Raw genomic sequence first — 25306 nt, 5'->3', positions numbered from 1 at the left:
TTTTTTGGCTAATGGACTACTAAATGCCGCTGCTCTGACAGAGCTCCAGGGCCTGCAGTTCCCCTTTTCCTAATGCCAGGTGTGTGTGAGTGAGAGCTCGGTCAGCGAGCTTGTTACACCAGCAATCTGTTACCATAGGTTCCAGTTAATCTTTTAATGTGTGTAATTATGTGTTGAGTTATTTAAACAAATGATTGGGGAAATAAACGCTGCGTGTCCGTGAGTCTCATTGATAGAGCCTGCGGCTGGATGTAGCTCTATCAATGAGAGCTAGCTAGCCTCTTCTTAGAATTCCTCTGAAATTCACAAATATTCATTAACTTGAAATCAGACACCGTTGTTAGCTTTATAAGACCTTTAGGGAGATGTTGTATAAGTGGCGTGACAAAATTCAAACTGTAAATATACAAATTATGCCAAAAATGAAGCTAACTATCCGTGATTTTTAGCTAGCTACACATAGCTAGGATTGAAGGGGCAGTCATAGCTAACGAAACCCCCACTGTTCACAAAAATTCATTAACTTGAAATCGGACACCGTTGTTAGCTTTATACGACATTTAGGGAGATGTTGTATAAGTGGCGTGACAAAATTCAAACTGTAAATATACACAAATTACGCTGAAAATGAAGCTAACTATCCGTGATTTGTAGCTAGCTACACATAGCTAGGATTGAAGGGACAGTGATAGCTAACGAAACCCCTAATCTTCGCAAAAATTCATTAACTTGAAATTGGACACCGTTGTTAGCTTTATAAGACCTTTAGAGATATGTTGTATAAGTGGCTTGACAAAATTCAAACTGTAAATATAGCTACTCTAGTTATGTTGACAGCCAGCCAAGATTAACTGGAACTGTTGTAAGAGATTGCTGGTGTAACAAGCTCGCTGACCGCGCTATCACTCTCACACACGGGCCATTTAGCTAGCAGGAAGAGGGGAGCTGCAGGCCCTGGAGCTCTGTCAGGGCAGCGGCGTTTGGTCAGCAGGCCGGGGTCTGTGGAGGAAGGCAGGCAGGCCGGGCAGCGAGGCAGCACCGGCAGCTGAACTCCGACACACAGTCTTACCAAATTTGCAATAAGCCATCCATTTTCGTAAAACGGCCCATATTTGAGCTTTATATAGTTGATTTCTCGCTCAAAAAAGTCCCAGAAGTGAATTTAATAACGTAATAGCCTGACAAACAATGTATAACTTTGCAGTGAGACCTGCTGTCGAGTTTCCCATGTGTTTCTATGTAGTTTGCTCAAACCAATCAGCGCGCTGAATATTCATGAGCATACCATATTTGGAAGAAAAGCTCTTGTTCCAAATAGAGCCATATTCACAGGGTAGATAAGGGCCTAATAAAATAGCATTCGGGCAATTTTCAGCCCAACCAATGTTACATACCCCATTAGAAGACCTTAAGGAACAGTGTAAAATACCCTATATAATCATTCTATCACCCCTTTAACACCACCCACAGACTGTAACAATGATTGGACGTAGCAGCAGTGAGGTCACCCATTGATTTGTGGATTGCCGTTTTGAAGCCTTGAGTTTGGCAAAACGGCCGTTGCCATCATGTTTTTAAAAAAAAACTGATATGAGGATACAAGGCATTTTGGAGGAGAGGGTGGAGCTGGGGAGGATGATACAGCCAAGCACAACGTTTATGGTTGCAATGACGGTGCTTGAAGCTAACAGTAAAGGGGAAAAGTTGCTGATTTTCAACCCTTCTGAAGCGAGTCATCCTGCAGAGATTTACCGGCGGGTAAACACAGACCTCTGGGTACTGGAGCCATTCATCTGCATGTACGGCAGAACACAGAGCTGGTTGAAAATCTGCAAACTTTTTCCTAAGTTACCAGCTAACGCTAGCATTAGCTAGCTTGGCTTGCAGAACGCTGAACAACTTTGCTGAAGTGAAAACACACAGTGAGATGGTCAAAGTTTAAGATGAAAACATGGACAACAGCCAGAAACAAGTTGAGGTTTTAATGTACCCAGTGTTAGCATGGTTAGCATCGCTAAGCCTCTGTCCTAATGCATCTTCTGCTTTATTGTCTATTTTAAAATAAACAAGACCATCATTTACTAAATGATCATCATGTTGTATTGAAGAAGACTTGAAACTAGTGATGGAGACCATAAACTCATTATGAAAATGTTTACTGAGGTAATAAATCAAGAGAGAAGTAGGCTCATTTTCTCATAGACTTTTACAGAAACATACTTCTTTTTGGAGCCAGTGGAGTCGCCCCCTGCTGTAAGTTACAGAGAATGCAGCTTTAAGGAGCTTCAGCATTGGCTTCACTTCTCAGGCCTGGAAGTTGGTGCTTGTTTGAAACTCTGTAACCTGATAGGCAAACTTAAATACGCCAAGGTCACTCTTTTTTTTTTCTCCACCTCTTTCTATTTTATATGTCATTGTGTTATGATGCTTACTGAGTCTGATAAAAAAAAAACTAGTTGGTATTATACTATGCCACAGTTGTTTGTTAAGAACTCACAAAACATAAGGGAGCAAAGATCATAGAAGGCATAAGGAAAAGGAATGAGATGCTAAGACAACACATAAGATAACACAGATGTTGTTAATTGTAACTTTCAGTGGAAGAGCTGCGGTGATACATTGGAAATATTGGCACTTATGAATAATGTATGGAAAGATGGAAGGTTTCCATCAGACAGGAAGCAGCAATTTTAAAGCCAGGGAAAGAGGCAGCGCAGCCAGGGTCATATAGACCTATTGCACTGACAACAGTGATGTGTAAAATGGAGTGGTGACCGATAGATTGGTGTATAAACTGGAGAAGGAGGATGCTTAGCTGGATACAGGACTTTTAGGGTGGGAGAGGCGTTATCGAATGGCACATGCATTGAGGATGGAACACCACAGTGAAGCCAAATCTGTCCAGTGATATTCAATGTCCTGATAATGGACTGGGGAAGCAAGTGTGGATTTAAGATATCAACAGAAAAAACAAAATATGTGTATTTGGCAAAATGAAAACTGGAAAGTTTAAATTATTGGGAGTATTTTGTGACAGCATTGTGAGCAAGTGTGAAAAAGTAATAAAAGTGATGCCGTCCTTATCAGGAAGTATGCGGTGTGCTGGCCAGGATACACAATAATGATTTACAGGGCAATAGTCATATCGAGACTAGTTTATGGGGTTTTATGTTATGGGACAGCAGCTAAATCCATTCTCAAGAGACTGGATGTAGTGCAGGCAAGAGCACTGAGAGCCGTTTGTGAGGCCTTCCGTACCATCCCAATTCCGGCCTTACTTGTAGAAATTGGGGAGATCGCATTGGGAATTAGAAGATCCAAATTGGCAATTGTTGAAGTTAAAAAAGTTAAAACCATGTTTACATTTTGAAAACAATGTACTTTTGGTTATGCAGCTTGCAGGTAGATCTAATCAAATAACTACACTAATCAGCATTTGACTGCCTCACCCAAAACCTAGCTTCTTAAGAATTAATCAGGTCATGTCTGACATTTAGCATATGAAGAAGACTCATTGTCCCCACAGGAAAGGTAACTATTGTTTCTGCTTTTGGGGAGCCACTCCCTGCTAGGCCAGATGTGATTAGAACAAAGAATGTGTATTCATATAGTTGGATTGATTGGGAACGTACACCTTTATTTTGAGAGACCTCTGACCAATAGGGGAAGATTTCATTTGAGGAACCACCCAGGTGGAGGGAATAAATGTGTGATCCGGAGACTGTCTCAGGACTTCAATCTGTGACCCCGCAAGGGAAGCAGTTGGAGTCCGCTGTTTACAGTGTATTTGTTTTGTCATGTCGCATGGCTGCAATCTGTGTCCCGACAAGGGGAAGCATGTTTGCAGTCTGCTGCTGACAGTGTTTTCATGTTTTATGTTTAATTGTGTTTTGACTGTTTTCACCGTGTTGTTTTATTAAACCTCTTGCTTAACTTTCAATCCGAACCCCAGCTTCTCCTTCCTCCAGAAATCGAACGATCACGTCTTTTAGAGAATTCTAACACAATGCAATATATATCTAAACTATGGGGACACCAAGGGGAGAACACAGAAAGCTAACTCTGGAAAAGGCTTAGAAATGGGCAGGAGCAAAAGTGAAGATGAAATGTTTTATCTTTGAAATAAATAAGGAGATGGAGAGGATGGAGTTGGACAGGAGGAGGGGGTTGCCCCTAGTTCACTGACCAGCTATATCAACATGGATTTTATCACCATGGGTTTCAGTCCATACAACAGATTTGCTGGCTACATTATGGGCTCTGCAGTGGCTAGAGTATGGGAAAGCAGGGTGAGCAGTGATATGCTCAGACGCTGCAGCATCAGTTCTGATGACACTGAGGGATGGAAAGTTTGGAGCCAAGAAAAGAAGGCATACATACTGGTGGAATGTAACAACAACAGACAGTGACACATCTACTAATGGAATGCACTGGCTCCACAGAAGAAAGAGAAAGACTATATGCGGCAATAAAAAGTCTGAACCACCCTGGGACTATAAAAGCTGTCCTAGAATACATCAAGGCAACCGCATGTATGGCAATAGGATAATAAATGGGAATATATTTTTGCCCTGTGGGAGGCAGCAATGTGCCGTAAAGCCATCCAGTGCCTGGGTGAGAAGAAGAAGAGAAAGAAGAACGTTGTTTCAGACCGGATGTATTTTTATAGCACACACAGACACACACAGCTGACATGGACGCTGTATCCCAGCTTGTTTTGGAGAATTTGACAGAAGTTGAGGAGGCAGCTGAGGATGTTCTGACAACTAAACAACAGGTAAGGTTACCAAATACTTACCTGACAACAGTAAGCTGCGAATAGCTTGCAGAGCACGGCTAACGTTACCTGCGAGGATATGTAACGTTATAGGTTATAGCCGCTAGGCTAACGTTACATTGGTTAACGTTAAAGGGGTGATAGAATGCAAAACCGATTTTACCCTGTCATAGTTGAATAACGACAGTTTGGTGGGTAAATAGGACATACATAGAAGCTCAAAATCCCACTGACACCCCTTTACTATGAAAATCTCATATTTTGAAACTGCCTCTGAAAACGGGCGAATCCCAACAAAGCTGAGTTGCTTGCGCAAGCATCTCAAAATCCGGAACCTTAAGAGAACAGTCACGCCCCAACATTTACATAGGCTACACAACTGACCTGAGATCAGGTAGTTTTCTGAATCTAGCTAGGTCACGCAGATCTCTGCTATTCCATTACAAAATTCACTTATTTTTTTATGCGAGAAATCAACCATATAAAGCTCGAATATGGGCCGCTTTACGAAAATGGATGGCTAATTGCAAATTTTCTCAGACTGTGTGTCGGAGTTTAGTGCCGGTGTTGGTGCTGCCTGGGTTGCTAGCTACATCGCCGCCCTGACCGCAGTGTCAGCGAGCTTGTTACGCCCGCAATCTTTTACGGCAGCCCGCAGGTTCCAGTAAATCTTATAATGGGTATGTGGGTGAGTTATTTAAACAAACAATCGGGGAAATAAACGCCTTTTGTCCGCGAGTCTCATTGATAGAGCCGCGGTGAGATGGAGTCCATCAATGAGAGCTAGCTAGCCTCCTCCTAACTCTGACATTCACAAAAATACATTCAATTGAAATCCAAAATCGGACAAGTGTTAGCTAAGCTTTGTAAGACCTTGAGGAACCTGTAATATTCATGCCATGACGAAATTCAAACTGTAAATATACTTTAGTTATGCGAAAGTGAGCAAGCTGCGGTATTTCCCCATTGTAATGAATGGGACATATAGCAAGCAGCTGTTCGTCCTACAAAGACGCCTTGTGTTCATAAAAATGCCTTAAAATCAAATCGGACACAACGGTTAGCTTTATAAGACATTGGGGAATGATGTTGTATAAGTGGCATGACGAAATTCAAACTGTAAATATAATTTAGTTATGGCGACAATGTAGCTAGCTAGCTGCGGTATTTCCCCATTGTAATGAATGGGACATATAGCAAGCAGCTGCTTGTCCTACAAAGACGCCTCGCGTTCATAAAAATGCCTTAAAATCAAATCGGACACAACGGTTAGCTTTATAAGACATTGGGACATTCAAAACCGTAAATGTATTATTTATAGATATAGTTATGCCGTCAGCTGGCCGCGGAGCCCCGTATGCAGTATCCACAAAGGGTGACTTTGCCCTGGGTATGGAGCCCAGCAGGCTGTCGCTTTCTCGTCAGACTGTGTGGAGCTCCTAAAGTCCGACACGTCTTACCAAATTTGCAATTAGCCATACATTTTTGTAAAACGGCCCATATTTGAGCTTTATATAGTTGATTTCTCGCTTAAAAAAGTCTCAGAAGTGAATTTGTTAATGAAACATTGCAGTGTCTGGAATATGAGATTCTGTCGCTTCTCTAATGTATGTGTATTGGGGATTCGCTCAACCAATCAGCGTGCGTCTCTAATGTCTGCGTATGGCAAGTCACTCAACCAATCACCGCGCAGCTCATCTAAATATTCATGACCATACCATATTTGGAAGAAAAGCTCTTGTTACAAATAGGGCCAAAACACAGGGATGCATAAGGGCCAGTAAAATATCAGCCAGGCCGTTTTCAGCCCAACCAATGTTACATACCCCATTAGGAGACCATAAGGAACAGTGTGAAATACCCTATATAATCATTCTATCACCCCTTTAACGTAACGCAGCATGGTGTGTGTTCATTGTAGCCTATGCCTCATGCGAGCTATAAAATAGTACTTGTAGTCTATTCTTTGATAAAAGCAGTAACGCTACAGTAACTTTTATTTATTTATTTATTTATATATACACATATACACTACCCGTCAAAAGTTTGGGGTCACTTCGAAATTTTCAATCCACTCCATTACAGACAGAATACCAGCTGAGATCAGTTACATCGTTTTTTTTTAAATTATTATCAGGGCAGCAGTTTTCGGATTACATTATGTTCTTACATAATTGCAAAAGGGTTCTTGACTGTTGTAGAAAGAAGTGGCTGATCTGATCTTTAATGCAATATACATTGCCCATTATCAGCAACCATTCATCCAATGTTCCAAAGGCACGTTCTTGTTTACTAATCTGATATCATTTTAAAAGGATAACTGAGAAAACATATATATATATATGTATGTATGTATGTATGTATGTATGTATGTATGTATGTATGTATGTATATATATATATATATATATATATATATATATATATATATATATATATATATATATATATATATATATATATATATATATATATATATATATATATGTGTGTATATGTTTCTCATGTTGTAATTGCTGGTGTTTTATTTTGTCCACAAGGGGCGCACTGGGTTAAACCCATAGACTGTTACTCATATCACTAAAGATGAATAAGCTCATTCAAAAATATCAATAGCTGCTTTGCTGTGTCGGAGTTAGATTTCAGAACAACTTTACATCAGTTTGGATGGAATGATTCGATTAGACACATTACAATGCTTGGTTAATTCGCAGCCAAACTCAAGTAGGTTAACACTGTATTACAAGCCGTTGTTTTGCTAATTCTGAGGTATATATTAGGCTATTATATCCCATACCATATAGGTTACACAAAAGGAGAGACAGTGACTGTAAATCATGAAGACCATGCATTCAAACTGAGTCGTGTAGTAGGCTACACGACGCAGTTTGAATGCATGGTCTTCCTTTCTGTGACACGGTGGTAACTGTGTATATCGACAATATTAGACCACGAGTTATCGTTACTGTTAAAAAATATGTATCAGTCCCAATGTGTGGCTTAGTAGGTGGCTGTGATGAAGTAGTAGTAGTCCATATGGCCGTAGATGTGAGGAAAGAAACGTGAAAACTATCATCGGGTATTTCCTCAACTAAGCCCAGGTAACCAGTTGTTTTGGATCAGCTCAAATCAAAATGTTACCTGGTTGATGACGTAGCTGATAGATACGTGACTGGAAGCGGCTTCATATGCCCTGTCCCAATACCCGCACTTGCGCCCTTGTGCCCCTCAATGCGCGTTCTCGCTAAGGGGTGCAAGACCGTAGGGTGTCCCGATCCTCTAATGGTGTTCTCCAGGGTGCAGGCACACTACGTAACCTTTCGCGCAAGTCTGCATCAGACCTACCTTTGCTTGTAGTATATTACCCAGAATCCTTTGTAGTGTTCGTGACGTTTGAACAGCTAGCCAATGGGGAGCAAAACGGTTGCGCGTATGGACGCCGGAAAACTCAGAAGAAAAAGGAAGAATTATTCGGAATTATACTGCCTTTTGGAAGAGGAAAACCAAGGAAACCAGAGGAAAACCAAAATGGAGAAGAAATTTATTTTTAAGTGTAAGTGAAAATAGTTTTTTTTAATCAGAATATGAGCGATACATAACATAATACATGATGATACAATGATTTCACATTCTTTTTGTCAGGGTCCGACGAGCTGACATTCAGTTTTATGAAGTTCAGGGCAGAGAATGAGCGGCTATTCACGGGGCACAGAAATGCCTCTAGCCAGGGATATGAGTAAGTTAACATGAGCAGAGACAAGTTCAGACAAGTTTGTTGCTCATCTAATGGATGAATGTGTGTGTCTTTCAGGGAAATTAAATTATGGGTCTAGAGGGGAAAGTGACCCAGCAGCAGTGTAAAAAAAAAAAAAGTGGGAAAAAGTACAAGGTAACTGCACTTTCTTGTGTTTTGTAATGCTTATATTGTATTGGTAATATAAACCAATACAATATAGGATATAAACCCATGTATAATAAGAATATAAACCCATGTAAATAATGTTAATTTCCCCCTTCATAACTATTACAATTTACAAAGGACTTAACACTGCCAAAAACTGGGTCAGGGACAGATGCAGGAGAGGTCACTGCTGCCTCGTGGATTTTCTATGCAGCTATGCATGAAGCCATTGGCCAGAGACCCTCAGTCAGGCCATTATATCTCTTCTCATCTGGAAACAGCAGTGTAGAGAGACCCCAGACACCTGTCAGTGAGGTTGAGGATGAAGCAAATTCTCCAACAGAGACAGGAGCAGAGACATCAGCAGAGACAGCAGACCTCCAAGCAGGAAACTCCACAGACCCTCAGAGTGATCAACCAGGTACATCAACTGATGTCAGACCAGGAAAGAGAAAGAGGAAGTGTGAGAATGTAGATTATCTTAAAGACTTCTGTGAGCGGCTAGAGAAAACACAGAAGGAAGAAAATGAAAGGGATAATGCTTGGCTCCAAAAGTCTCAGCAGCAAATGGACAGGATGTTAGATTTATTTGGAAAGCTGGTTGACCACATGACAGAGAAGTAATAACTTTCTGTCAATAAGTTCTGTTATGTTCTGTTTGTTTGCTGTTCCTGCATAAGTGCTCATTGTGTTAACACCACCATTGAGTGATCGAATTTATATTTAAAGTTTCAGAGGACTTTGGCTGTATTTGCTTGGTTTGGACAAGACATTTGGAAATTGTAATTCTGTATAAACGAAATTTATTATTGTTATTTATTATTATAATTTCTGTTTACCAGTAAAAGTCTGTGTCACAAATAAAGAGAAACATTTATCATTTAGAAAAATCACTTTTTTTACTGAAACAAAGTACTTTAAGACAAGTTTATAACAAAATAAATGAGCTGACAATGCAGAGCAATACCACCAGGTACAAGTGTAGGCTTATAACCATAGATGTATTAACATTTTCAGGACAGATACATTTGGTATTTACAGATGCTAGGTAATTGACCACATTTTTCATTTTACAAAATATATACACAGAACTGTAATTAAACAATTTCAAGCAAAATCGGTAGGTACATGTTCATGTGCAATGTCAGAGCAATGGAATAATTAAGTTGTTAACGTTCTACACTCGTGACAAAAATGTGTGTGTTGGAGTATGAGGTACTTTTAATTAAATTGTGTAGTCATGTTCCAAAAGGTGCCCTTGAACATTAAGGGGTGCAGATACATGTGTCCGGAAGTTCGCCTCGGAGCTGGTTGCCACTTGTCTCCTGTCCAGAATCTGGTATTGGTGGTTGTGGTAAGGCATCATAAGCTGGCTCTTGTTCCAGGACATCACTATGGTTAAGGTAGACATTGTGTAAGAATGCACAGGCAGTTACCACCTCTGTGCAGAAGCCAACCTTTACTTCTAAGGCTTTGAAGAGTGTTGCCCTCCAGAGTGCCTTCATCATACCAAAGGCTCGTTCGATAATTGAACGCGACGCGTATGGCTTTGATTGAAGCGTTTCCTCGACCCTTCCTTGAAGTGGCACTTTGTAGGGTGTGATGATGGTTATGGGGAGACTGTATGCAGGAATATCCTCCATCACCAAGAAGAAAAAGCCAGGTGGGGGTACTCAGAATTGACATAAAGTGGGCTGTTTTTAGAACACGGTTTCATGTACAGAGCCAGGAAAACCAACAAAGATGTTGATGAAACATCCCTGAGAGTTACAGATGGCTTGGCATTTGGATAGACTAGAATTGTTTGTAATTAAAATAGTCCTGTTTGTTATGATTTGGAGGCTTAATACCGAATATGGCATCCATCTATTGCCTCTACAGCCTTATCAAATGCTGTATGCCGAAAGCAAGGCGTCCAAATCGCAGACGACTTCTTCAAGTTCATCATGATGTGGATAGCAAATCACTTTACCTGCAATGTCCATAATTTTGTGAGCGCAATACTGTGCAGCACCACGGCACACAGTGGATTTTGGCACAGAGTCTCTGTAAGAGTCCATGTGCAAGCCAATACACAAATATTAGGACTTCCAAATAAGATCCCCAGCCATGGTCCTGGTGCTTGTGCAGAATATCCATCAAGCCATCCATCGATTTTCTTGAAAGGCGGTAGTCGGGTCGAAGGTCTCTCTCAACATCAAAATACACCAGAAGGACAGGCATGGTATGATTCAGCCTGGCATACCTGATCAGTCTGCCAAACTTAAAAAGACAAAAACAATTAGAATGACAGATTTAGGAAAACGTATCACTACATGAAAAAATATTCATTCATTTTATATAATATTTAAAGATTAAATTCTTTAAAATATATTTAAAATTATATTACCTATGTGTTTCACATTCATTTTCTGACATGAGAACATCCCTACAACTTCTCACAGTGAACATCAGTGTTTTACTGTAGCGTAACATCAGTAGTGTAACATCAGTGTAAACCACAAGGTTTAGGGTTTCAGGTTATCCTACATTAGGGTTATTAAACAACAGAAACTGAATAATCAAATGTAAAAATAAAGTACTGCTTAGTTTTCACTGTATGAATGAAATAATTATTAAAGCTACAAAAGTGGTGAGTGATTTCCTCTCTCTTTTGTTCATGAACCCAGTTATTGCAAGCCATTGCGATATGCATATTGCCATATATATATATATATATATATATATATATATACACACACACACACACATTTGCCATATTCCCTAATTTTATAATTGAATTTATTAGAGGGAGTTTATCTATTTTCATTTTGGACACTCACTTGTGGTGGTGGTGATGTAAACTATACTGAGAGCTACGGTGGCCGACAGGGGCAAACGCCCTGCAACTTCAGGAAACACATGCAAATAGACAAAACACAAGCAAATTAAGAAAACAACTACATTAATTTGACAACACATGCGCAGCATTCAGCAAACACGCTGCAAATACACACAACACAACCAAATATAAAAGGCGCTGCATTTAAAAAAACGATGCAAAAAGAAAAGCAAACCCCCGAAAAGAAGCGGTGCAAAAAGAAAACAACTTCATTTAATTGAAAACAGCACTGAAAACACTACCCTAATACATAAACTTGAAAAAAAGCGTGCGAATTAAAAAACGATGCAAAAAGAAAAGCACACAAAACCCCGAAAACAAATGCAAAGAAAAGCGCTGCATCCAGATTTCACAACGGAAGTTCTCCAGACCTCTAGAGGGAACAGCTGATCAGCTGGATTTTCGACCCCTTTTCTGCCTTTTTATTAGTCGGGTATGGCTGCATAGTAAAAGAGAACTCCTGTCTCATGTCCTTATTAATAACATAATATAATATTAGTAATATACAGTCTCTGCTCCCGTCTCAGCAGGGACGGCGCCGCGGCTCGCGAGCTTTCAAAATAAAAGCTCGCGCGTTTGGTCGGCTCGTCTTCCTTTGGTGTTTTGGATGTTTTTGAACTAAACAGTACTGGCAATCATGCTAATGAATACAATAACTTTTCAGGGATGTATTACTTACAACACAATGGAGCAAGCAAAGCAATTTTGTCTTTATGTGCAGGCGGGATTTAGGCTATTCAGTTTGATAAATCCTACGGTAAATTGGCTGGTTTACTAAACAGGGGGGGGGACTATTTTAAATAGTCTATTTTTTGTATTTCAAGCGTATTGCTCCACAATATGAATACAGATTGGTCACTTATTTTGTTGTATAATCACAATATTACACTAGCAGTGGAACAGCTGATTTTTTTGGGGGGGCTGGGGGAAGAGCATAGCCTACTTAGTCTATGAGAGAGAGAGAGAGAGAGAGAGACGTTCAATCTCAGAACGGTGTGCAACGGTGAGATCATAGACTGTAAATATTTAGTCTATGTTTGAGATATGTTTTCTCTCGGTTGGTGGGTGTGTCTCGGCTCGGGTCACAGCTGATAGGCCTACTCTATTTGCAGAGTCTGTAAACGTGTCCGTAAACTCGTGGTAATAAAACATTTAAAACTGTTACAGTGTTTAACGCTGACGTTTGTTTAAGCCACATATGAAAAGGGTTTAATTTCCAGGTCCGAAAGCACATCACTGAAGTGTAGACCTCCTCAAGTGTAATATTGTGATTATACAACAAAATAAGTGACCAATCTGTATTCATATTGTGGAGCAATATGCTCTTGAAATACAAAAAATAGACTATTTAAAATAGTCCCCCCCCCTGTTTAGTAAACCAGCCAATTTACCGTGGGATTTATCAAACTGAATAGCCTAAATCCCGCCTGCAAATAAAGACAAAATTGCTTTGCTTGCTCCATTGTGTTGTAAGTCATACATCCCTGAAAAAGTTATTGTATTCATTAGCATGATTGTCGTACTGTTTAGTTCAAAAACATCCAAAACACCAAAGGAAGACGAGCCGACCAAACGCGAGCTTTTATTTTGAAAGCTCGAGCACGGCACCAGCGTCCCTGCTGAGACGGGAGCAGAGACTGTATATTACTAATATTATATTATGTTATTAATAAGGACATGAGACAGGAGTTCTCTTTTTACTATGCAGCCATACCCGACTCTAATAAAAAGGCAGAAAAGGGGTCGAAAATCCAGCTGTTCCCTCTAGAGGTCTGGAGAACTTCCGTTGTGAAATCTGGATGCAGCGTTTTTCTTTTGCATTTGTTTTCGGGGTTTGTGTGCTTTTCTTTTTGCATCGTTTTTTAAATGCAGCGCATTTTATATTTGGTTGTGTTGTGTGTATTTGCAGCGCGTTTGCTGAATGCTGCGCATGTGTTGTCAAATTAATGTAGTTGTTTTCTTAATTTGCTTGTGTTTTGTCTATTTGCATGTGTTTCCTGAAGTTGCAGGGCGTTTGCCCCTGTCGGCCACCGTAGAGAGCTGTTCTTGATACACACACTCACCAAATTGACAAAATATTAGGAACAGCTCTTAGTATCATCACTTCATAGTTTAGGTTATATCGCAATTTATCTTAGCCACAAACTATTTTAATATGAACAACATTGACAGAAAGGTTAGTAGCTAAGAGTAAAAAAAAAAAGAGATTCATTTTTTCATTCAAATGATTGTGTCATGTTACAGCTATTAGTACCAGCACACACACATTAGCCAAATAAACGTAACGTAAAAAAACGTAAACGTAACGTTTGATGAAATAAAGTTAATTTACCTGTTGGTCGGGCATCAGCATACATGTTTGGATCCGGTGTAGAAGCCTTCTTCTCCTGCGGATCCTAATTCTTCTTATAATAAACTGGTGGTGAGTTCTAATCAATTGTAGCAGGAGTACTGCGAATACCGCAACTGCGGCCAGCGCCATGTTTGCTCTCCTGTAAACAGAAGTGACGTAGAAGTGACGTATATAGTGACGTGTGCAAAACTGTCCCAATTCTGCTCTTCACAGCTTCGAGTCCTTGCGCACTTACTCCCCTAAGTGCACTTTCAACAAGTGTCCACTTCGAGGAAGACCTTAGGGCGTAGTGCGGGTATTGGGACAGGACCATACAGAGCTTCAATAGCTCGCTGCGTAGAGCTGCGGACTCAGGTGTTAACTATTATATTTATGCCACAAGATCGAAACCAGCTCGACCCGAACTTGAATGATTATATTGTTTTTAGATTTTTTTTTTTTTTGGAGGTGGCTGTGATGTGGTAATTACTTAGACAAACATTTTTGCGACAGTAGATCTGGGAAACTATTTGAAAATCGGCAGTAATATGTTTGTGATTGTGTGACGAATCTGGTGACACAGGCGGACCACATCGGCAGCTGTTGGGTAAACACAACATACGGAAACCAGTTAGGGTAGAAACCAGTAGGGCTATAACACCGGCGCGATGCCATAAAATGACGTCACAACAGCTGTCGTTTCCAGCGCAAAGGCTCCGCAATCTTTCGCAGTGCATCGTGCACCTCTGAATTTTTGTAACTACGTGCCCACTGTGCTTTCAGTTCGTGGTCGGCTGGGAAGAGCAGGTTCGCCTCTACAAACATCTGTGTGATTCTTCATGTACAGACCGCAGAGAGTCAAACAGCCTTAAATATGTGGTCAGAGAGACACACCACACTGGGAAAAGAAGAAATTCCGCCGGATGTCCCTCATTTAGGCCGGATGTCCGTCCCCTTCCTCTTTCTTTGTGTTGGCGTTCTAAACTCCGGTGGATTGATGAGGACTATGGTTAACTGCTCCTCAGATCTCTGCAGGGTAAATCCAGACAGCTAGCTAGACTATCTGTCCAATCTGAGTTTTCTGTTGCACGACTAAAACAACTTTTCCATCAAAACAAGTTCCTTGCCAAGGCTCTTCTGAAGAGGCACCGTTGCACTGTCCGGTGCTTAGCACCACTCATGACGATTGTGATTGGTTTAAAGAAATGCCAATAAACCAAAGCACGTTTCTCTCCCATCCCAGAATGGTATGTGGACTAGCCAGACCCTCCTCTAACAGCTACAGTAACGGGACTACAGATGAAAACTATATTCTGGCATTTTTAACCCATGTACTGTATAATCATGCGTTTTGTCATTTGCACTGTCCCCTTCTGAAATAAATTACATTTTCAATTAAATTTTATTTATAGTATCAAATCAAAGGAGGAGTTATCTCGACACGTGACCGATAGAGTAGGTCTAGACCACACTCTATAGTTAAAGTGAATTGAATTTAAAACGGAGCAATTTCACCCTTAAACACTGCATGATATTGCATATTAATATTCCACTGTTTTGTTTTACCTATCAAGCCAGCTAGTGACTTGACTAATGACTTTTTACATTCCATAGTGAAAATGCAAAGTGATGTCGTTATGTATGTGCCTCATTCCTGAGCGAGTAACTGTATGTTTTGAACACAGAGAACTATATTTTGAAGCACATTACACTACATTTTGAACAGAAATTAACACTCGCAAAAAGTAATTTTGTTTGACCAAACAAAAACCCATTCCGTGCTCAATAAATGTATTTGCATGTTTGCTATTATCCATATTAACGTGCAATAATAACCCCTCTCATGCGGTTTACTCATGTGCCCTCTCAAAACCTCTTTCTCTGCGCGCAGGTAGACGCTGCTGCGCTCCGGTAGACGCTGCTGCGCTCCGGTAAACGCTGCAGCGCTCCATTATAGACACTGCTGCGCTCCGGTAGACACTGTTGCGCTCCGGTATAGACACTGCTGCGCTCTGGTAGACTCTGCTGCGATCCGGTATAGACACTGCTGCGCTCTGGTAGACTCTGCTGCGATCCGGTATAGACACTGCTGCGATCCGGTATAGACACTGCTGCGATCCGGTATAGACACTGCTGCGATCCGGTATAGACACTGTTGCGCTCCGGTAGACACTGCTGCGCTCCGATCATGTCTCCCTCACTCTCAACACGCTCAGCTCTTGACACACTCGCTCAAATTTTCACAGCGTTACAAGTGTACCACAAAACCAACCAATCGGAGAATTAAAGGTATATTCTGATTGGCTGTTCGTCTCCAATTAGATCGCAAGTAGCAGGAAACACAAACCTAGGAAGAACAGTCTTTTTCAGTCAACACCTGTTGGTCTGTTAAAAATGTAATGTAATGGGCTTGCAAAATATAGTTCTCTGTGCTCAAAACATACAGTTACGCACATATATAACTATTGTGACGTGGTGTTCTCTGTGGGTATTTCAGATAGTTGACCTGGACACTAGGAGGAACAGGAACAGAGAGGCGCTGAACGCACTGAAAAATGAAATATCAGATTCAGGTGAGTGACAGAATATTGTCAGAGAAGAGAAAAGGCTCTGTAGTGTGGACGTGTCAATCAAACAGTAATATCATAGACATATTGGCTTAGCCTACTGAAACAATTGTCCCGTTGATTTCACAGTGGACATGAGTCAGGTGCATAGTGGTAATACTGTTGTTGACTAAACACTTCTGTCATTTGTAGAGAAAGTGAAGGTTTGTTACGGAAACATGTTCATCAAATTTCCCAAATCAAAGACAAAGGAGATGATTCAGAAAGGTAGAAAAAAATCTAAATGTATTGGATACATTTTCATCATAAAGTAGGATATATGTAGATTTGTTTTGAGATCATCCTTAACACTTTGTTTGTCACCTGTAGACCAAGAGCAGCTCGACCAGGAGATAAACGAACTTCGCAAAGGACTGAAAGCTAAAGTCAACCGTCTAAATGAGATGCAAGGTATGGTTGGCCCACTGCAGCATGCTCATTTACAGGAATAGTCCTATGAAATGCCATTTTATTAAATGTATACATAAATAAAGATGCCTATGAAATACATCCTGAAATAAATCAATGAGTCAATATCAGACATGAAAATCACTCACATTTGGCGAAATTCAACGTTTTGAAACCAAAATAGGTGGCCTACATGAATCGTGTAGATTCGATGAGAAAATGTTTAAGGGGGGGAGAGGGGGTGGGGGGGCTTAAGTACTAAGGCCTGGTGCCCGATTTCTAGCGAATTACTATTTTAGAAAAATAAATAAATTAAAAAGTCCACATGGGATTTGTTTTAATGCGCTGGATTTAACCAATCATCGAACTTCCACCAACCAATGAAACCAGTTATAGCCAATCGGATGCAAAGTAGGGCGGGTCTTTGCCGAAATGTCAGTGTCGTTTTTGGTATTAGTGTTTTTTTTAACGCAATTCGGTGATGACGTCATGTTGGGGAGACGTGTATATCAGCCTAGTACTAGAACTATGGTGACTGACTGGGATGAGGAAGAAGTGTTTTTACTGTCAGTGAATAGCACCAAGTGAAAGTCACTGTTTTCTTTATATCTAGTGACAGTGATCATGTCGTTAGTTCAGCTAAGTACCGACAAACTTGTCTAGATCTAGAAAATAGAAGGCATCATGCCAGCTATGGGCTAACTTGCCAGTCCCACCTGTGAAATCCCCCCGACGGTTGTAAACATATTGATTAGCTAGATATCTCACGTTTTGATGGTAGCTTACTAGCTCCAGTTACAACATATTACTAGCTAGCTGTCTAAGCTAGCTAACGCTACGCCAACGTTTCGCTAACGTTAGCGCAACAGCGTTAGCCTAGACGGCTAGGTAAATATTTCGACTGCCTTCGGAGTTTCCTATATCTGCGTCCACGTCGTCAACATAAGACCTGTGGTGTTAGTGCTCCCTTTGTACCATAACTTTATTGAATGAAACGTTAAAGGTCCAATATGTAATATTTGTACTGTAATAAATCCAAAAATGACACCAATGCCTCATCAGATATTAAGGAAACATGTTAAACTGAAATACTATCTTTTCTGACAACAATGCTAATTTCAGTATTTTTCTTTTTGAAATTTACATTCCGTGACGGAATTTATGTTTATGTTTTGATCTGTGTGTTGTTATCAACGGCCCAGTTTGACAGCCAGGCTGGGTTGCCAGATATACCTGTAAAAACGTAAACCCAGCACGCTACAGCTGTAACGGTAGTACAGCCATGAAAGCAGCAAACAAACGAACAGGATCAACAGAGATAGATTCTACCCGACCTAAAAAAAAAGAAAACAGCATTTTTCTAACAGTTGCGTGACCAGAGACGTAATAACCCCCTGGTAAATATTGGAGATGTATTTGAAAGATGGAGACAGCTTAGAGACCAAAAGGACGCAGAATTGGCTTATTTCCTCCTGAACCGGTAAGCATTAGCTTCAGGCTAATTTATCACAGCTACTAGGGGCATTTTTTGTCATTTCAACATTTGTGTACTCACATTGAATTATATAGCTAGAGTACCGGAGTTGGTTACTTGCAAAAACAATTGAGACAGTAAAGTGATCCCGACTGGTCCTGGCTAACGCTGCCTTGCTAACCCTGCTTACTGCTAACGTTACCGGGGGACCAGGCAAGCCCATGGCTGTTTACAGCATGTAGCCTCTTCAGCGGCTGGAGCCGACAACGGTGAGTTATTTTAAACCACGAGAGGGGGGCTGTAAATCGGAAAGAGAGGACTGTGAGTTTGCAGTGTGTTTAGCGATTGTTGCCGTAATTCTAAGCCAATGAAGTGTGTTCTGTCGGCAAGGTAGTGGTATTTTTAGCGTTTCGTATTGTAATTCTAAGCCGAGGAAGTGTGCCTGACTGGCGTGTGGAGAGGACGGTGAGGTTGTTGTGTTTTTAGCGGTTCATACTGTAATTTTAAACCGAAAAAGTGTGTCTGTCAGTTGGTTACAGAGCCCCGAATGAGCACGGGCTTTTATGACTGTCAATATAGCCAGAATCTAACGTTAGCTACGCTGTGCTGTGGAGTAATGTCTGGCTATGTGAGACTAGCATCTAACGTTAGCTACTCTGCTGTGCTGTGAAGTAATGTCTGGCTATGTGAGAAAAGCATCTAGCAACATTGTTGTGAATGCTGCGGTCTCAGCCTGGCAACCTCCGTGAACTTCGAGTCTGGGCAGGAGGGGGCGGGGGAAACGACTCTCCAGTATTTTGAATTTGTACTGCAGTAACTATTTTAACCGCTAGCTGCCAGTATTACACACAATATTACATATTGCACCTTTAAACTTCGCTCCTACGAAATGGGTGAGTTTTTGTTAGTTACACACAAAGCTAACTGGCTATAGTTAGCATGTATGTATGCTAGCGGACATTAGCTAATGTTACATAGCCAGCCAGCAGCTTCGGCAGTAGTTTCGGCGAGCTAACCACTACAGCTAACACATCCATGTGTCTCCATTTAAAACATCACTGCAGATTGACTGCTTTTAGCAGCAGAGGTTGATTGTAGGCGACATACTGTCTTGGTTAGCTCGCCGAAACTACTGCTGATTGCCGAAGTTGCTGGCTGGCTACACAACGTTAGCTAATCCCGCTAGCATACGTACAGGCTAACTATAGCCAGTTAGCTTTGTGTGTAATGTTACAAAAAAACACCTATTTTGTAGGAGCGAAGCTTAATATTTCATTCAATAAAAGTACGACACAAAAGGAGCACTAATGCCACATGTCTTATGTTGACAACGTGGACGCAGCTCCGAAGGCAGTTGTAATACCGGTATTTAACTAGCAGTCTAGGCTAACGCTGTTGCGCTAACGTTAGCAAACGTCGGCGTAGCGTTAGCTAGCTGTCTAAACTTGTGAAAAGCCGAACAGCATCCCCGTCCAAGCTGTGTTTCACTTTCCCTCCAATATTATTACATCATAAAGACACATTGACTCAGTTGAGACCAAAAGCCATATTTTGCCAGACCAGTGGCAGAAACCGTGACCGTGAACCGAGACGGGGCTTTCGCCTGGTCGTCTCCCGAACGTGACGTCATGCAATGCATTGTGGGGGAAAGGAGAAACCGCTGTAAAATAGTACTACCTTTTCGTATTTTATTCAGTTTTGTGATATGCATTGTATTTGATGTTGTTGGGTAAAAGTTTAAATGTTTATTACCAACAAGCAAATTGCAAAAATTTGTTAGAAAATAAACCCTGCAACATGGGCTTTAAATTGAGGGAGCCGGGTGCTTGCTTCTGCAGCGCATGTTCAAGGAAGACACTGGACGGCAGCAGCGGTAAGAAAGTGCTTGCTAGTTATTAGATGCTAGTCCCAAAGCTTCGGTCCGTGCACTCTGTCATACAAGTACGTTACCGGCAACGACCTCTACCGTTGCGACTGCGCCTTTACTGACCGACCGTGATACGTGTGTGCACGTTCATAGCGGAACATGATTTGTAAAAGCTATCTGAAGTAGAGGTCGACCGATAGTGGATTTTACTGATACCGATAGCTAGGTTGGGCCGTATTTGCCGATAACCGATTAATCGACCGATAGTATTTAGAATTGATACTGGATAAAGGTCAGACAAAATACACTTTTGCCAATAATCAATAATAATAATGTCATATTTATTGATATTACACCCACAGCAATGCTACACAAGCATGTGTGTTGTCTAAAACAGTTCTCCTACATATTTGGAGTCATCCAGTGCAAAAATAAACATAATGAGCATTATAATTATATAAGAGAAATATATACATTTCTAGCTCAGTGACGCCATTCTTCTCTGTAGAACGGTTTAGAACTAGCCGGACGAGGTCCTACTCAGATTCTAGTCAGAATGGGAGTCTGAAACCTTCTACAGAGAAGAATGGCGTCACTGTTTTGAGATTTGGCATACATTTGGGCCTTTTTGAAGAAATGTAAATAGTTTGTCCTTTATATGAATTATAATGCTCATTCACTGGATAGACCTACAACCAATCAGAGCAATGGAAAGCAACTGTCAACAGAACTCAACACTGTGTATCGTCTCCATAGCAACCACTCTTTGCACAATGCATTCGTTCTAACTTCTGACTTTTAGACTTTTTTGAAGCTGGATATATCATTTGTTACGTGTAAATAGAAACGTGGATAAAGTTAGTGATAGTGACATGCTTGCTACAGTCGCATTTCTAGAGCTGAATCGGCGAAAACACGTTTTATTTCAATGAATCACAGCTTTGTTCTAACGCCGCTGGGCGCTCGCTCTCTTCACTCACACTCTATCTCGCTCCACCATATAACGCTACCGTGCTTTCGGGCAGTTGTTGATGCTCCTCCGCTGAGGATTTTAAAATAAATGCGCTGTCGATTCTACACATCTCAATTCTCCAGCGGCAGCCACTAGACGGATCGTGGACGATTTGGGTCAGACTTGCGTTTATTTTTGTCAATGTTTAACCGCTTGAGGTAAGTTAGCCTACTACTAATGTTTAGCGTCATCTCAGCCTCGAAAGCAAACAAACATACTGTTGTGCTGTTCTTTCTCTACTAACGCAGCATCTATTCAACAAATTAATAACTTTATAATGATATGACAAAATGTACTGTATACATACCTTTTTGCTGTCGATGCTTTAAACGCGCATCTGATATCAGCCTTCTCCGCACAGCATGTGCTCTCCGTGCAGCGCGCAGTAACGCGTGTCGAAAATAAACAACACGAGGCATCAGTGATGGTTTTTATTTTGCCTCTAGAGGCCGCTATTGTAATGCATGATGCCAGCAGACCCTTCTCAGCTCTTGTGTACTGTGTAATGAATGACAGCGCTTCTCAGCCGCTCCAGCAACGGACGCAACCAGGAAAAACTATCAGTATGGATTTTTGCCGATAACGATAGTTCCACCAATCAACTATCGGTGCCGATTTATTGGCAAAACCGATGAATCGGTCGACCTCTAATCTGAAGCCCAAACTGCCTTGGCAAAGCTGTCTGTTTGGAATCAGCATGGCAGTTATTTAAACATAACGGCCTTGTCCCAGAGTTTAGACATCTAGCTAGCTATATGAAAAGATAAACAATGCAACGTTTTTAATAAATGTAAATAAAGCAGCTAATATCAACATGGACAAAATCATGAATATATATATATATATATATATATATACTCACCTAAAGTATTATTATGAACACCTGTTCAATTTCTCATTAATGCAATTATCTAATCAATAAATCACATGTGAGCTGCTTCAATGCATTTAGGGGGTGTGGTCCAGGTCTAGACAATCTCCTGAACTCCAAACTGAATGTCAGAATAGGAAAGAAATGTGATCTAAGCAACTTTGAGTGTGGCATGTTCGTTGGTGCCAGACGGGCTGGTTTGAGTATTTCACAATCTGCTCAGTTACTGGGATTCTCACCCACAACCATTTCTAGGGTTTAAAAAGAATGGTCTGAAAAAGGAAAAACATCCAGTATGCTGCAGTCCTGGGGGGCGAAAATACCTTGTTGATGCTAGAGGTCAGAGGAGAATGGGCCGACTGATTCCAGCTGATAGAAGATCAACTTTGACTCAAATAACCACTCATTACAACCGAGGTATGCAGCAAAGCATTTGTGAAGCCACAACACAAACAACCTTGAGCCGGATGGCCTACATCAGCAGAAGACCCCACCGGGTACCACTCATCTCCACTAAAAATAGGAAAATGAGGCTACAATTTGCACGAGCTCACCAAAATTGGACAGTTGAAGACTGTAAAAATGTTGCCTGGTCTGATGAGTCTCAATTTCTGTTCGCCTTCAGAACAGCCTTAATTCTTTGTGTCATTGATTCAACAAGGTGCTGGAAGCATTCTTTAGAAATGTTGGCCCATATTGATAGGTTAGGGTCAAACACAGTATTAGTATGGTGTTCCTAATAATCCTTTTAGGTGAGTGTATATATTAGGGCTGTCAAACGATTCATTTTTTAAAATCGTGATTAATTGCTGAATTTCTAATAGTTAATCGCATGTTTTATCACATGATTAAAATTCTATTACTTTGCATTTCAGAACTGTTTTTAAGTACATATTAACAATGGAAAGCAATCCATACCAGTGTATATTGATTGGGAATCAAATGAATGCAAAGAAAGTGACTTTATGAACTTGATTTTAAGGTTTGTATTTTTTTTTTACTATGGTAACTACCGTTTTTTTCAACCTGGACCCTATTTTCTGCATCGATCTCACTTAATACTGGACCAATGTCAAAGATTGTTGTTCCCATCAGTCACTTAGACACAAAAATATAGGAAAATAGGGTCCAGGTTGAAAAAAAATGGTAGTTACCCTTTAATGAGAGGGGCTGTAGCTGGTGCCGGCTATTTCTTAGCTTAATTTACGTTAGACCAGCTGCTGCTTGGTTTCATAAAGTAATTTGCAATATTTCCCTGTTTCGCCATGACTTGGGCTTTGACCTTCCCGCTTGCTTGTCGCCGTTTGTAGTTTGTAAACCTACGGTAGTCTAGTGAATTCAACCATAGCGCATACAAATAAAGTTTTTCCCTTTATCGCATGCGCTACGGTCTACAGTCATTTAAATGAATAAAACATGACTGTTCATTGTTTTAATAGACCAAATGATATGGAAATCCCTGTGGCCTATTTTAACACATTTCAAATTGAAATTCTTTCCACCGGTCATTCTGTTGATGCTGTGTGAACTCTGAATGTCTCTCAGTGGTTCAGTGACGGCTTGCAACTCAATACTTATTCCTTTGATACACCAGTTGAAAAGGGGAAATCCTTTGTGTTATTTTTGTAAAAAGACCTCCATCACAATTAAATCCAGTGCAAATGGATGGTGTTGCTTTTATTCACTGAATGATACCTCCTTAGAACTTGATGGTAACGGAAGTCAAAGCTGGTCTGTCAGTACTCTGAATGTCCTCCCAGCAGTCTGGGCATGATGCAGGTGTGTTTGTCTGTTTGCAGGGAAAACTGAGCTGAGAGGCTACAATCTTTCTCCTCTGTCCACTGATGAAATCAAAGCTATTAACGGCCTTTTAAAGAGATGACATCAGATCTGAGGACATGAGGACAGAGCCTGATGCTACTGTGACGTGCTAACCTCTGGATGATCTGAAGGCGCTACAGTAACTTCCTGAATCATTTACATCTTCATCACCTGCCTTTTGGACATTTTAGAAATTCATGTCAAACATTGTATCTTAGGTCTCTCAGTAGGGTAACTACAGTTTTTTTCAACCTGGACCCTATTATCCTATGTTTTTGTGTCTAAGTGACTGATGGGAACAACAATCTTTGACATTGGTCCAGTATTAAGAGAGATCGCTGCAGTCGGCAGCAGAGAAACAAGCTACAGTGTAAGTTAATAGGAGGACAACCTTTCTTTAAAAAAAAAAAAAATCTTTTTTTTTCACCATTTGCTGTTTTTCTCGTCCAAGTACTTTTGTTTAAGCTATTGGCTTTATTTCCAACCTGTTTGAGTGACTGCTCATTGGACATATTTGTAGTGATGTCCCCACGTTCACAGATCTCAGGAGTTCACTTTGGTGTGTACAACCTCATAACGTATAGAGCCGAGGACCAGAGCTATGAAGATAAACCCCAAGTTGCAATAAACTGTAGTTTTCCTTTAACCAATCTTTAGAAGTAACATAAATACTCATTGCTCTGTGAGACTGGACAGGAGGAGCGTTGGACAGGACAGGACTGTCTAATCACTATATGTGGTCTGTGAATGGCCACAAGGTGGCAGTGCAAGTGTACGGCACTTAGCAGATGTCTAGTGTGTTTTTCAGTGCATTATGTGAAATGTTTGTTTTCATGGTGTTTAACTTGTTTTGCAGGTTTTTGTCCATTAACTTTATTTACCATCTCTCTATAAATGCATGTTTATGATTTTGGGTCATTTGTATTTATGTTCAGTTACTATATGTGTTTTCAGTATGCCTTTTTGTTTTGCCTGACTAAGACATACCTACATGAGTAGCCAGGGTGCTGTCCTCAGGAATAAACTGTGTAAAATAAAGTATTTGCGTGTAATGGTCTGACATGCTGTTGAGCTTGAGAAGAAATAGACAGCCTCAGGTGTGTGTGTGTGTGTGTGTGTGTGTGTGTGTGTGTGTGTGTGTGTGTGTGTGTGTGTGTGTGTGTGTGTGTGTGTGTGTGTGTGTGTGTGTGTGTGTGTGTGTGTGTGTGTGTGTGTGTGTGTGTGTGTGTGTGTGTGTGTGTGTGTGTGTGTGTGTGTGTGTCCTCAGACATTGGTTGCATGCCACCGCTCTCAACCTAGAACCATGAGTGATGAATTTATGAGTCAAAGGATGGGAACCTGCTGATCAACTCAAATG

At 40.8% G+C, this 25306-nt stretch overlaps 1 protein-coding gene across 2 annotated transcripts; it reads left to right on the top strand.

Annotated features, from left to right (window-relative positions):
• The first annotated feature begins 4638 nt into the window (after positions 1 to 4638).
• pdrg1 (p53 and DNA-damage regulated 1) lies at positions 4639 to 25001 on the top strand. Of its 2 annotated transcripts, XM_039798465.1 has the most exons (5): positions 4640 to 4777; positions 16388 to 16463; positions 16650 to 16724; positions 16827 to 16907; positions 23928 to 25001. In XM_039798465.1, the coding sequence occupies exons 1-5, from the start codon at positions 4694 to 4696 to the stop codon at positions 24008 to 24010; spliced, it is 399 nt and encodes a 132-aa protein (XP_039654399.1). In that variant the 5' UTR covers positions 4640 to 4693; the 3' UTR covers positions 24011 to 25001. The 2 variants fall into 2 exon arrangements, with proteins under 2 accessions (XP_039654400.1, XP_039654399.1); XM_039798466.1 differs by lacking the exon at positions 16650 to 16724 and having other exon boundaries at positions 4639 to 4777.
• Positions 25002 to 25306: the final 305 nt, after the last annotated feature.

The sequence above is a fragment of the Perca fluviatilis genome, chromosome 4 (genome assembly GCF_010015445.1).
Source record: "Perca fluviatilis chromosome 4, GENO_Pfluv_1.0, whole genome shotgun sequence".
NCBI classification, from domain to species: domain Eukaryota; kingdom Metazoa; phylum Chordata; class Actinopteri; order Perciformes; family Percidae; genus Perca; species Perca fluviatilis.
Note: the sequence above shows the minus strand (reverse complement) of the source record. Positions and strands in the feature narration are given on the sequence as shown.